Below are 14,439 nucleotides of genomic sequence, written 5' to 3' on the forward strand. Positions count from 1 at the left end.
AATGTAAACGTGATTGTGAACAGTAATATTAGTGATGTGCGTTATGGTGATTGCGATTTCTTATCACTGGCGGGGGAAATATCCCTCATCGCTATTTATTTTGAAACAATCTTTGGAAATGCAATTTACCTAATGGCGATCCTGCAGAAATAGAAGTAATTGAGCAATTCGGGGGTTGAAAGTAAAAAAAATTTATGTAAATTCCATGCGTTGAAATTAAAAATTTCCCTTGAGGATTTCCATTTTATCGATAGTGATCTCATTTTATGTTCATTAATATGAACCGACCTATATAGGGTATTAATGTTTTATCATCATTGTCTTCATCTTTGATAAAATTACACGGTCACCCGGTATTTATTTTATTTTCTTAAATAATTTTAATTATTTTTTTTTATAAAATTGTAGCTCATTGTCAAACAAAAACCTTGCAAATAAATCCAAACTTGAAAGATTGAAAAAATCAACAAAGTTTCATCAAATCTTCACAGTTTTTGTTCAGAATTTGTAGACATGTTTTGGGTTAACATTTTTATAGCCCATTCATTCTAACATAATAAGGTGCAAGTTTGAAGTATCTAAAAAATACCATAGATTTTTTGAATTTTTCTGTTTGCGGTGTTGCGCACTAGGAAATCTAACTAAAAAGCTCGAAATTTTTACGAAAGTGTGTAGATTTTTATAATGTTGCAAAAAGATTGAACCTTGGTACGGCTTTTTTTAAGTATAAACTGTACTTTTATAAAAAAAAAATACACAATATTAAGATAACTGGCCAAATCTTGTCAATATGTGAGTGTCGTAAAGTTTTTATAAGCACTTGAAATGCTATTAAAATGTCAAAACTTATTACCGAATCCAAAAAAATTAATCCATTAATAATACCTTTGTTGTTGAGGCAATAAAATCAATAAAAGCGCGATCACATCCTCATCGCATGAGTCTTCAACACCAACTGACGGTATGCAGTTTTATAGTCGATTCAATTTTAGTATTATAAAGTGAAAGTTCAGCTAAGAGTTCATGTTGATTTTTAATATTTTTTCGCATTTTCTTTTTACAAATTGGATGTACAAAAATTTCAGTATGGAAGAAAAAGTGCAACACCTTCAACGAAAAAAGTTCTCAAAAATCTATGCGAATTGAATGTACCATCCCGATCATTTAAATATCTCGGACTCGCCCACCACTAAAAATGATTATTTAAATCTAAAGTATATATTAAATGATATTTAATATTTGCTTTAGAGATGAAATTTCGAAAAATTTGTTTAAACAAAAATGTTATGCGCATATGCAGAATGTGGAAGCGAGATTCTTCTGCTTGCGTTTCTATGTTTATATATTTATCAGTTTAAGCACATACGATTAAATGTAAAAAAAATATTTTAATTGCGGATCCGAAAGAAATATTTATTAGTCGCATTGAGTTACGCAAAAATAGTGCCGAAAATCAATCGATTGTGCTGAAGGTGCTGGCTGCTTCCGAAAGGGCCGAAAATGGCACAATGCGCACTTATTTTCCATCACAATCACACATACAATCTCACTATTCTGTTGACTTCGTTTTCCCCTTCGTTTTCCCCTTCCGCACAGCTTTGCGCGCGCAGTCTCCCGCGACACATATGTGCTGATTTGGGCATCCCTACTCTATACAACTGATTGTTCAGATATGGGGTTTTACTGTGAAATTCCCTTATTTACTTATCTGCTAAAACAGATAAATATCGTAAGCTATTCTATAAATAATAATACAAGGTCTACTGAGAAAATCGTCAAAATGTATGCTGTATAAACTTTATCTCTTAAACCTCTGATTGTTCAGATACCAGTTATTACGATATATCTCCTTTATGTAGGAGTCTAAACCCATTAAATTGTGTTACCGGTTTACATACCGATCACACAGCAGTGAAAATCACATAGATTGGTGCTATATAAGGTATATCTTCCATACCTCTGATTGTTTAGATATGGTTTTTCATAAATATATGTATCTCCTCTATCTATGTATTCTGTAAATTTAAATTTTTTTTCAAATGCAGTGATCTGTAAATTTTCAGATGTTCATGAAAGGTATGAAGCTTCGGCACAGTGTTGGTAAAATGTTAATCAGATTAAGGATTAAAAATTAACGATTAAAATGTTAATCGCGATTAACGATTAAAATTAATTAATCGTAATCATCTGTACGATTAATGATTAAATTTTTTTAATCACTAGTCGTCGGTTGTAATTATGATTAATTAATTTTAACCATCAATCGTTAATCCAATTAAAAATAAAATCTGATTAAGTGCTCTAGTTTGTCCGAATTTGAAACCAAACAAGAGTTATAGTTATTCTTTTGTGTTTCGCGCTTATAAAAACACATAATATATGTATATATAAAAATAATAATAATTAGTATTTTTATTAGTAATACATAAACAGAGAATTTTCGCAACCCATCGCACATGTGCAGAGGGATATTAAAACCCTGTTGGAATAGATTGTAATGAAAACGCACACCAAATTGCTTACACTGATGAGGAAAACCGACTTAGCCATACTCGTTTAACTGGCCTTGTGTGCACAGGAAAATTCCAGCGTAAATTAATTAATCACCAAACCTATTTAATCAAATTAAAAGTTAGTGATTAAAAATTAATTTTTTAATCGCGGATACGATTAGCTGTTTAATCAGATTAAAATTAATCATGATTAACTGTAATCGAATTGAATTCAATCGAATTAACTACTTGATTAAAAAATCAATCGATTAGTGCCAACACTGCTTCGGCATAGCCGAAGACACCGCTGCTCGTACTTGTTCGAATATAATTTACTTATGACTTGGAAAAGATGAAATAATGTTTTTCATTGCCTCACGATCAAATAACGGCGTGAAGGAAATGAAAATTTTTTGAAAAATTTACGTTTATTTTTAATTAAACTTAAAAGACCGATACATAGCCTTTCTCCGGACGATTTTCAAACTTTGTTCTTTGTTTGAAAATTTTTAATTCGATCAAAAAACAACAAAGTTATAACTTCTTGAAGTTGTAATTTGAAGAATACCAAAGTTTTTTATATTTGTTAGAAAGGAAATAATAAACGAAGTGATGGAGAAAAACTATAAGTACAGTCGGCTATAACAAAACATAAGTTCTATATGAGAACCCCTGCATATTTTTTTGTTTACTTTTGCATCACTGTGTAATTTAAAGATGTTATATCTTATTTATGTGCCCATTTTGTTATAGCTGTATATTTTTAAAGGTATTTAGGCCGTTTAGAACTACGAAATTATAAAATGTCGTCTCCCAGCTAGGCATATATACGAAAGATATCAATCCCTCTAAGTTTACCGTAAAATGGTTCCAGGGATACGCCGCGTGAACGTGTAACCTTCTGACGGGTACCACGACAGCTTCTTAATATTTCCAACTAAAATTCAGTAACCTAACTTTGATAAAATACCATTTCTCAGTACTGCAGCTAAATGCCTCCAGAGGTATGCATCATGCGATTTTTAGATTATATGGCAGATGCCGGGTCTCCCTTTTCAATTAACTGAAATTTCGCGTGCCAGTATGGTACTGATAAAAAATAAATCTCCATAACAAATTTAAAATACTTCTATCTCTCCAGAGATATGTATAATGAAAGTTCAAGTATCAATGGGGGGCGACATTCCTCCTTTTCTAATAACTCGCATTTTTTACATGAAAAATCTTATATACATAACTCCATACTAAGTTCTAGTATTCTTCCAGTGAAATGTGGTAAGTAACAGTCAATTTGTACGGGAAGTTCCACGCCCCCTTTTCTTAGAAACATTAGAAAATTTGGGGTTTCCTTCCACGAGTATGGAACTGATTTTATATATCCCAATCAGTGATGGGCACACCTAAATACTTTTGTACTTTGCACTTTGGGTACTAAATACACAAATACTTAGTATTTTGAGATGACTAAATATTCAATATTTAGCAGCTCCTAAATACCTAAGTACTATTTACTGAGGTATTTAAGAGCTGCTAAATACCCATGTAAACAATACTTAGGTATTTAGGTGGTGCTAAATACTCAAGTAAAAAGTATTTAGGTATTTAGGAGTTATTAGATATTAAAGTAAGAAAAACTTGAGTATTTAGGAGCTGCTAGATACCAAAGTACAAAACACGAAAGTATTTAGCAGGTGCTAAATACTCTGGTCCAAAGTACTCAGGTACCTTGGGGATGCAAAATACTTTCACTAAAGTACCAAGGTATTTAGTCGATGGCTAAATACTTTCAAACTAAATACTGTATAATTTAGGAGAAATTTAGAGAATTAACACCTCACCTTACACTCACCTCAACTTACTTTACCACAACTCACTTCACCTTTCCTCAAATTAACTCACCACACCTCACCTAAACTCACCACACTTCGTACTGGTACACCAAAATCCGCCAAATCTTAACTCACCACAGTTGAACTCATCACACCCGTTCTCACCACACCTCATTTTGGGAACTGTTGCGGGATTTGAGAGATTCTTCAGACTAAATCAGGATTTTCAGGACTATTTCGGGGTTTTCGGGACTATTTTGGGATTTTCGAAGCCATTTCGTAATCCTTTAGGTATTCCTGGAAACTTTGTTTGAGATTTTCGGGATTCTCGGAACTAATATCGGGGTTTTCGAAACGACTTTCAAAATATTTAGGGATTTTTGGAACTAGTTTCAGGATTTTTGGGACTTTCGTAATTCTCGGAGTTAATAGCGGGACTTTCGGGAATATTTCGGAATTCTCAGGATTTTTGGGACTCCTCGACTATTTTTGGATTTTTAGGACTAATTTCTAGTTTTTGGGACTTTCGGAACTACTACCAGATTTTTGGACTTATTTCGGATTTATGGGCTTTTCGGGATACTCGGAAATAATTTCGGGACTTTCGGGACTATTTTGGGATTTTTGGGGCTCTCGGGATTATCGGGAGTAATTTAGTATTTTTTGGACTTTCCGAGACTGTTTTCAAATTTTTGGGACTTATTTAGGAACTTTCGGGTCTATTTCGAGACTGTCGGAAGTAATTTCAGGATTTTTGGGACTTTTGGGTGTATTTCGGAACTTTCGGGCCCATTTCGGGATTCTCGCAACTGTTTTCGAGACTTTTGGGATTTTCAGAAGTATTTCGGGATTTTTGGGACTAATTTCGAATTTTTGGGACTTTCGGGACTACTTCCAGATTTTTGAGACTTATTTTGGATTTTTGGAACATTCGGGTCTATTTCGGGATTGTCAGGAGGAATTTCGGAATTTTTGGGACTTTCGGGACTATCGGGAGGAATTTAGGTATTTTTGGGACTTTCGGGACTATTTACAGAATTTTGGGACTTATTTCAGATTTTTGGAACTTTCGGGACTAGTTCGGGATTATCGGGAGTAATTTAGGTATTTTTGGGACTTTCGGGACTACTTCCAGATTTTTGAGACTTATTTTGGATTTTTGGAACATTCGGGTCTATTTCGGGATTGTCAGGAGGAATTTCGGAATTTTTGGGACTTTCGGGAGTATTTAGAAATTTTTCGGGAGTATATCGATTTTTTTGGACTTCTGGAATTTTGAGACTTTCAGGACCATTTCGCGGTTTTCAGGAGTATTTCTGGATTTTTGGACTAAATTCGGATTTTTGGGACTTTTGGGATTAATTTCGGAATTTAGGGACTTATTTGCGATTTTTGGAACTTTCGGGACTATTTCGGGATTCTCGGAACTAATTTCGGATTTGTTGGGACTTTAGGGGCCATTTAAGGATTTTTGGGACTCTCGGGACTATTTCGGGTTTATTGGGAGTAATTTAGGTATTTTTGGGACTTTCGAGACTATTCCAGATATTTGAGACTTATTTTGGATTTTTGGAATTTTCGGGTCTATTTCGGGTTTGTCGGGAGTAATTTCGGAATTTTTGGGACTTTCGAGACTATTCCAGATATTTGAGACTTATTTTGGATTTTTGGAATTTTCGGGTCTATTTCGGGTTTGTCGGGAGTAATTTCGGAATTTTTGGGACTTTCGGGAGTATTTAGAAATTGTTGGGACTAATTTAGGAAGTTTGGGACTTTCGGAAAATACTTTTAAACTAAATACTGTATAATTTAGGAGAAATTTTGAGAATTAACACCTCACCTTACACTCACCTCAACTCACTTTACCACAACTCACTTCACCTTTCCTCAAATAAACTCACCACATACAAACTCACCACACCTCACCTAAACTCACCACACTTCCTACTGGTACACCAAAATCCGCCAAATCTTAACTCACCACAGTTGAACTCATCACACCCGTTCTCACCACACCTCAATTTGGGAACTGTTGCGGGATTTGAGAGACTCTTCAAACTAAATCAGGATTTTCAGGACTATTTCGGGGTTTTCGGGACTATTTTGGGATTTTCGAAGCTATTCCGTAATTCTTTAGGTATTTCCGGAAACTTTGTTTGAGATTTTCGGGATTCCCGGAACTAATATCGGGGGNTGAAGCTATTCCGTAATTCTTTAGGTATTCCCGGAAACTTTGTTTGAGATTTTCGGGATTCCCGGAACTAATATCGGGGGTTTCGAAACGACTTTCAAAATATTTAGGGATTTTTGGAAATAGTTTCGGGATTTTTGGGACTTATTTCGGATTTTTGGAACTTTCGGGACTTTTTCGGGATTCTCGGAACTAATTTCGGATTTGTTGGGACTTTCGGGGCCATTTAAGGATTTTTGGGACTCTCGGGATTATCGGGAGTAATTTAGGTATCTTTGGAACTTTCGAGACTATTTCCAGATTTTTGAGACTTATTTTGGATTTTTGGAATTTTCGGGTCTATTTCGGGTTTGTCGGGAGTAATTTCGGGATTTTTGGGGTTTTCGGGAGTATTTCGGAATTTTTGGGACTATTTCGGGCTTGTAATGACTAATTTCGGGACTTTCGGGACTATTTTGAGAGTGGATCTAATTTTGGGAATTTCGGGATTCTCGGGACTAAGTTCGGGATTTTCGAGACTACCTCAGGATTTTTGGGACTCCCGGCACTATCTTTGTTTTTGAGCCTAATTTTAGTGGTTTGGGACATTTGNCTCTTCAAACTAAATCAGGATTTTCAGGACTATTTCGGGGTTTTCGGGACTATTTTGGGATTTTCGAAGCTATTCCGTAATTCTTTAGGTATTTCCGGAAACTTTGTTTGAGATTTTCGGGATTCCCGGAACTAATATCGGGGGTTTCGAAACGACTTTCAAAATATTTAGGGATTTTTGGAAATAGTTTCGGGATTTTTGGGACTTATTTCGGATTTTTGGAACTTTCGGGACTTTTTCGGGATTCTCGGAACTAATTTCGGATTTGTTGGGACTTTCGGGGCCATTTAAGGATTTTTGGGACTCTCGGGATTATCGGGAGTAATTTAGGTATCTTTGGAACTTTCGAGACTATTTCCAGATTTTTGAGACTTATTTTGGATTTTTGGAATTTTCGGGTCTATTTCGGGTTTGTCGGGAGTAATTTCGGGATTTTTGGGGTTTTCGGGAGTATTTCGGAATTTTTGGGACTATTTCGGGCTTGTAATGACTAATTTCGGGACTTTCGGGACTATTTTGAGAGTGGATCTAATTTTGGGAATTTCGGGATTCTCGGGACTAAGTTCGGGATTTTCGAGACTACCTCAGGATTTTTGGGACTCCCGGCACTATCTTTGTTTTTGAGCCTAATTTTAGTGGTTTGGGACATTTGAGGCCGTTTTAGAGATTTTTGGGACCAATTTCGGATTTTTGGGACTTTCGGGACTATTTTTTGATTTTAGAGACTTTCGGAACTATTTGGGAATTTGGGACTAATTTAGGAACTTTAAGACTTTCGAAACTGTTTCAGAACGTCCCAAAATTCCCGAAACTAGTCCCAGTAATCCCGGAAGTCCCAAAAGCTCCAAAGTAGTCTCGAAAATCTCAAATTAATCCCGGCAGTCCCAAAAATCCGAAATTAGTCTCGAAAATTCCTAAATAATCCCGAAAGTCCTGAAATCAGTTCCGAGAATCCCGCGATAGTCCCAAAAATTCCAAAATACTCCCGGAATTCCCAAAAATCCCGAAACTACTCCCGACAATCCCGAAAGTTCCAAAAATCCGAAATAAGTCCCAAAAATCTGGAAATAGTCTCGAAAGTCCAAAAAAAGTACCTAAATTATTCCCGATAATCCCGAAATAGTCCCGAGAGTCCCAAAAATCCCTAAATAGCATTGAAAGTCCCAAACGCCCCGAAATTAGTTCCGACAATCCCGAAATTTTCCCGAAAGTTGTAAAATCCGAAATAAGTCCCAAAAATCCTTAAATAGTTCTCCAAATGCCAAAATTCCTAAATTTTCCTCAAAAAATGGAGAAATAGTCCCGTAAGTCCCATAAATCTGAAATTAGTTCAAAAATACCGCAATACTTGTGAAAACCTCGAAATGGTCCCGAAAGTATAAAAAATCCAAAAGAAGTCCCATAAAAATCGGTATACTCCCGAATGCCTCAAAAGTCCCAAAAATCCCGAAATTACACCCGGACAACCTCGAAATATCCTAAATTAGTCCCAAAAATCTGGAAAAGTCCCGAAAGTCCCAAAAATACCTAAATTACTCCCGACAATCCCGAAATAGTCCCGGGTGTCCCAAAAATCTGGAAAAAGTCCCAAAGATGTCTAAATAACCCCGAAAGTTCCAACAGTCCCGAAAACTCCATAAATCCGAAATAATCCCCAAAAATCTGGAAATAGTCCCAAAGGCCGATATAAGTCCCAAAAATCGAAAGATAGTCCTGGAGTCCCAAAAATTTCGAAATTACTCCCAAGTATTGTAAAATGCTGTCGAAAGCCCCAAAAGTCCCGAAAATCCCAATATTAGTTGCGAGAATCCCGAAAATCGCGAAACAGTCCCGAAAGTCCCAAAAAGTTGAAATTAGTCCTAAAAATCCAAAAATAGTCCAGGAGTCCCAAAAATCCCGAGAATTCCGAAATATTACCGAAAATCCCGCTATTAATTCCGAGAATCCCTAAAGTCCTAAAAATCCCGAAACTAGTTCCAAAATCCCTAAATATTGTGAAAGTCGTCTCGAAAATCCCGATATTAGTTCCGAGAATCCCGCAAATCTCAAATTCTAAATTCCTAAAGAATTACGAATTAGCTTCGAAAATCCCAAAATAGTGCCGAAAACCCCGAAATAGTCTTGAAAATCCTGATTTAGTGGATTTTGGTGTAGCAGTAGAAGGTGTGGTTTAGGGGAGGTGTGGTGAGGTTGTATGTGGTGTGTTGATTTGAGGAGAGGTGAAGTGAGTTTTGGTCAACTAAGTTGAGGTGAGTTTAAGGTGAGATGTTAATTCTCTAAATTTCTTCTAAATTATACAGTATTTAGTTTGAAAGTATTTACCCATCGTCTAAATACCTTGGTACTTTAGTGAAAGTATTTTGCATCCCCAAGGTGCATGAGTACTTTGGACCGCCTACTAAATACTTTCGTCTTTTGTACATTGGTATCTAGCAGCTCCTAAATATTCAAGTTTTTCTTACTTTAATATCTAATAGCTCCTAAATACCTAAGTAAATAGTACTTTGGTATTTACAACAACACAAAATACCTAAATACTTTTGTACTTAGTATTTAACACTTAGTAAAAACAATTTTGCCCATCACTGATCCCAATACCAAGTCCGAGTACTCTACCATAAACTCCTCTAGAGATATTCATATAAAATAGTAAATTTGTACTGGCGGTACCACGCCCACTTTTAGAATAATTCCATGAACTCCATAGTCATAGAATTAATTTTGTATAAACATCAATTTGCATGGTAGTTCCCACGCCCCTTTGTCCTATAACTCACTTTTCTCTATGAGTATGGTATCGATTTGACATGTATTCATACCGAGCTTGATTACTGTACCCAAAATATTTGAAGAGATGTGCAGTATGAAAGTTTCAGTTAGTATGGGAGGCACCACGCCCATTTTTCTCCGCTACTATTTCCCGTACTGTCCCACAAATATTTCCAGAGATATGTACATATGCATTATGAAAATTCCCAAGAACAATAGAATACAAGATTGCGCATTCCCGCAGAACGACATTTGTGGCAATGGGTAAACAAATAATATGGCGAAGAACAATGAGTTGACAGTTGTGAATTTGCAGTGAGAAAACGTGTTTTCTTCACGATTCACCAATTTCTCAAGCCGTCTTTGAATATAGCAAATTAAGCACAACGTTTACAAAAAATATGCAACCACTCTTGAAATGTGTTCAAAAGAATAGATCTTATTAATTAACTATTTAGAATTTTTGTGTTTGTATTGCACGTGCGGAAAAAGTATATCTTGTCGCAGCGCATGTTTTCCTGCAGAAAGTGGTTGATGCTTGCTTATCTCCGATTTTAATTTGTAATTTGTGGTAAATTTGTAATTTGTGGTAAATTTGTAATTTGTGGTAAATACGTGTTTTCTTCACGATTCACCAATTTCTCAAGCCGTCTTTGAATATAGCAAATTAAGCACAACGTTAACAAAAAATATGCAACCACTCTTGAAATGTGTTCAAAAGAATAGATCTTATTAATTAACTATTTAGAATTTTTGTGTTTGTATTGCACGTGCGGAAAAAGTATATCTTGTCGCAGCGCATGTTTTCCTGCAGAAAGTGGTTGATGCTTGCTTATCTCCGATTTTAATTTGTAATTTGTGGTAAATTTGTAATTTGTGGTAAATTTGTAATTTGTGGTAAATACGTGTTTTCTTCACGATTCACCAATTTCTCAAGCCGTCTTTGAATATAGCAAATTAAGCACAACGTTAACAAAAAATATGCAACCACTCTTGAAATGTGTTCAAAAGAATAGATCTTATTATTTTTGTGTTTGTATTGCAGGTGCGGAAAAAGTATATATTGTCGCAGCGCATGTTTTGCTGCAGAAATTGGTTGATGCTTGCTTATCCCCGATTTTAATTTGTAATTTGTGGTAAATTTGTAATTTGTGGTAAATTTGTAATTTGTGTCTAAATTGTATGGCTTCTCCTGCCGGCAGAACTCTACCCACTTTCTGGCGTCGTCGCGGGGAAACAAAAAAAACTGCATTTGGGGGCTTCACCCCTACGGCTGCTGCAATTCAACACACGACACGACATTTTTATAACAAATAAAACGTTTTTTACTTTAGAACGCACGAATTACTTCGATTTTTCACTCGAAAGTACACAATACGTTTGCGTTTGTTTACGAATTGCCATAAACGTCAAAGTCGGCGAAACCAAAGTAGCGGTTTCGGGAATGCACAACCTTCATGGAAAATTCCAATTTGTTTGGGAGGGGTCACCATTCTAGATTTATTGTAAATATTTTCTGTCTAAGACTATCCTTGGGAAATCCGTAGTAAGTGTGCCCAATTTGGCTCTGATCGGGAAAGCGGTTAAGTAAGTACCTATTTTCCAATCCAGGTCATAAACCATCTATGTGCGAAAATTTATTTTGACCACCCACTTCAAAAATATCTTCGAAATTAAGCTCTCTTAAAATTATTTAATTTAATTAACTTATTAATTTAATTTAAATTTTTTACAGGTGGAAACTTTAAAAAAAGTAGCCTATTTTCTAATCTAGGTCATAAACTACCTGCGTGCGAAATTCCATCCAGTGATATTAGTAGGATGGCAACCCTCTTCAAAAATATCTTCGAATTCAAGCTCTCTTAGGCTTTCTGCCCACTGGTCGTCTAATCATAGTTGTTTCATCGTCACAATCATGATGCAACGATTACATGACGACTACCCTTCCGCACACTCGGCCGTGATATTTCAACTCACTAGCGTCTAAAAATTCGCTTAGAGCAGGTATTTTCTGTTTTTTTGGTAAATATTTTCGTAGTCTTTACAAAAACCTGCAATTTTAAAATTATTAACTGTGCTGCAACAATTCTAGGCGTAATTTATCATAAATCTCTCGTCTTTTATTTTCTGAAATGTATTTTGTTCACGCACGTAGACAATTTTTACAATTTCGTCATATTTGAAAGTTAAAACTCTCACTTTTATTGAATTTTATTGCACTTATCCACTTTTTAATAGTTTCCACAGATTCTATACAAGAAATTAGTATTTCTGTAATTTTAATGCAAATATTAACTTTTTCACTAATTTTTTCCCATAAAATGTAAACAAACAATGCGTGCATAACGATTAGCAAACAACAATGTCGAGCTTATCCGTTTCTGCGTGTTCTGCGATTTGTTGCTAACTAGCCGATAACGACAGGTGTGCAGACCTCCATTGAAATGCATGTGCTGGGCTCAAACTTTCAGGGCGAGACGATAACGCAACCATGATTGGACGACAAGGGTGCAGATAGCTTTCCGCGTGATTATTAATTCAATTGAAATTTTTTAGCAGCTGGCAACTCCTAAAAAAGTAGAATATTTTTCAATGTAGGTCATAAACTATCTGTGTGCAAAATCTCATGCAAACCCGTTCAGTCGTTTCCGCGTGATGGAGCACTAAACTTCCAAACATACAAACTCTCACATTTATAATATTATTTAGTAGGATTACCGAGCTTGAAAACTGAGTTTCCATTTTTATACCTACATATGTTTCAAGGTTCAATCAATAAAGTGAAACGGTTAGGATAGTGGCCACAACATTTTTTTCAAATGTTGAAAATCAAAAGTTCTAGAGATATATTCATATATGCCCTGCCGATCACTGCCGTAAAATCTTAAAAATTAGTTTATATCGATGGTTCGCTGCAATAACGACACAATTCAAAATTTGAAAAATAAAAAATCTCACCACTGTTAAGTGGCTTATGATTAGTAAGGATTAAGACATTGATTATAGAAGGATAAGAGTCATGAGCCACTTAACAATAGTAAAAGACCCTTAAAATTAATTTACGAGAAAAAGAAAAATGACAACAAAGCAACAGGCATGGACACTCCGAACACACCACAAAGTACCACCAGGACAAAAATCACCGACTTTTACCGACCTGCAGGCAAAAACCATACAGAGACAACATAACGGATGTTAATATCGAGACAGCGAACCTACCAACCTATTACCTGCTTCTGAAATAAAAAAGGACACCATGACATTTCTAATAATTAATCATCGACGAAAATCACATTACCTAAGATAAATGAACATAAATTAAGGACAAAAACTCGAACCAGACAGAACGAAAAATGACACTGAAGATGGCACAGTGCTGAAACCGGTTTGTCTGCAAACCAAACTTGACAAGGGATGACGGAAATTCGTTCCAAAATAAATCAATAGTAAAAGATTTTATTTTTTTTAATTGTGGCAGTATTGCAGACGACCATCGATATGTATTTATTACTTAACCATTTATTCATAGCATTAGTGAATATTAATTGTATTTCTTTATTTTCCGATCTTCAATAGATTTTTCTCAGCAAGCATATGATATTTTGATGGAAGTGAAATCAAATATCCTCCTGCAATATAATGAAGATGTGGCTTGGCTTTCCTTTTACTCCGAGATGCTTCTAATTATTAAAGTTATTTTATATTACAGTGTAGAGGAAAAGTAAGTTCGATCATAAATTTAAAATTCTATGAAAAAATTAAACATCCTTAAAACTTTTAGTCTCAATCCTATGCCAATTATGTACCTAGAAGAGCTGTGTAAATTTGGATTATACGTAATTAATGGACAACAAAACCACATATGCCTGTTAAAGAAATATAGCTGTGAATACACGGAAATATTCGAAGAGAAGTATTTGTTCTTAAAATGGAAAGAGAGAATTCATTATATAAGTTCGTTACTTAATATGCCCACATTCGAAGAACACAAAAGTAAGGAAATCCAAGATGAAGACTTACCCGGCTTGGTAAAAATTAAACCATAAAATTTTTGGTGAAACAGTTATACGCCGTAAAAGTGGTACCACTCTTTTTTAAAGTATTGTGATTTGTTTTGTTTTTCGGTTACATTCATAATCCGGAAATTCAAAATCCAGACATATCAAAATAAAGACAAAATTTAAAAATGCAGAAAAATCAAAATACAGACAAATCAAAATACCGGCAAATCAAAATCCAGACAAATCAAAATACCGACAAATCAAAATACAGACAAATCAAAATACTGACAAATCAAAATACTGACAAATCAAAATACAGACATGAGGGGAAAAAATGTCGGTATAAAATTTTTGCAAATCAAAATCGTGTCTCTTAAGTCGTAGTTAGGCTCGCAGAGAGATCTGCGCAAAAATACTGTGGGAAAAATACTGGGGAATACTTTTCTAAAAAAATCCCGAATCCACCCCTAACCTTCTTCATCAAAACAATTTCAGTGTACCGGAATTTATTTAAAAAATTTTAATTAGTAAGTATTTACAAACAATCATTAACTACTTATATTAA

General features: G+C 35.1%; 1 protein-coding gene across 1 annotated transcript in view; it reads left to right on the forward strand.

Moving 5' to 3' along the window:
- Window positions 1-14,091, forward strand: part of LOC108377704 (uncharacterized) — a 260,456-nt gene extending 246,365 nt beyond the window's left edge. The window contains exons 9-10 of the mRNA XM_017633969.1: window positions 13,450-13,594; window positions 13,655-14,091. Coding sequence (XP_017489458.1) covers window positions 13,450-13,594; window positions 13,655-13,919 — 410 coding nt within the window. The 3' untranslated portion in view covers window positions 13,920-14,091. The remainder of the gene's footprint in view (window positions 1-13,449; window positions 13,595-13,654) is intronic.
- The last annotated feature ends 348 nt before the right edge of the window (window positions 14,092-14,439 follow it).

This window comes from Rhagoletis zephyria, unplaced genomic scaffold (genome assembly GCF_001687245.7).
Source record: "Rhagoletis zephyria isolate East Lansing unplaced genomic scaffold, Rhagoletis_zephyria_1.1 Rzeph_scaffold_00109, whole genome shotgun sequence".
NCBI lineage: Eukaryota > Metazoa > Arthropoda > Insecta > Diptera > Tephritidae > Rhagoletis > Rhagoletis zephyria.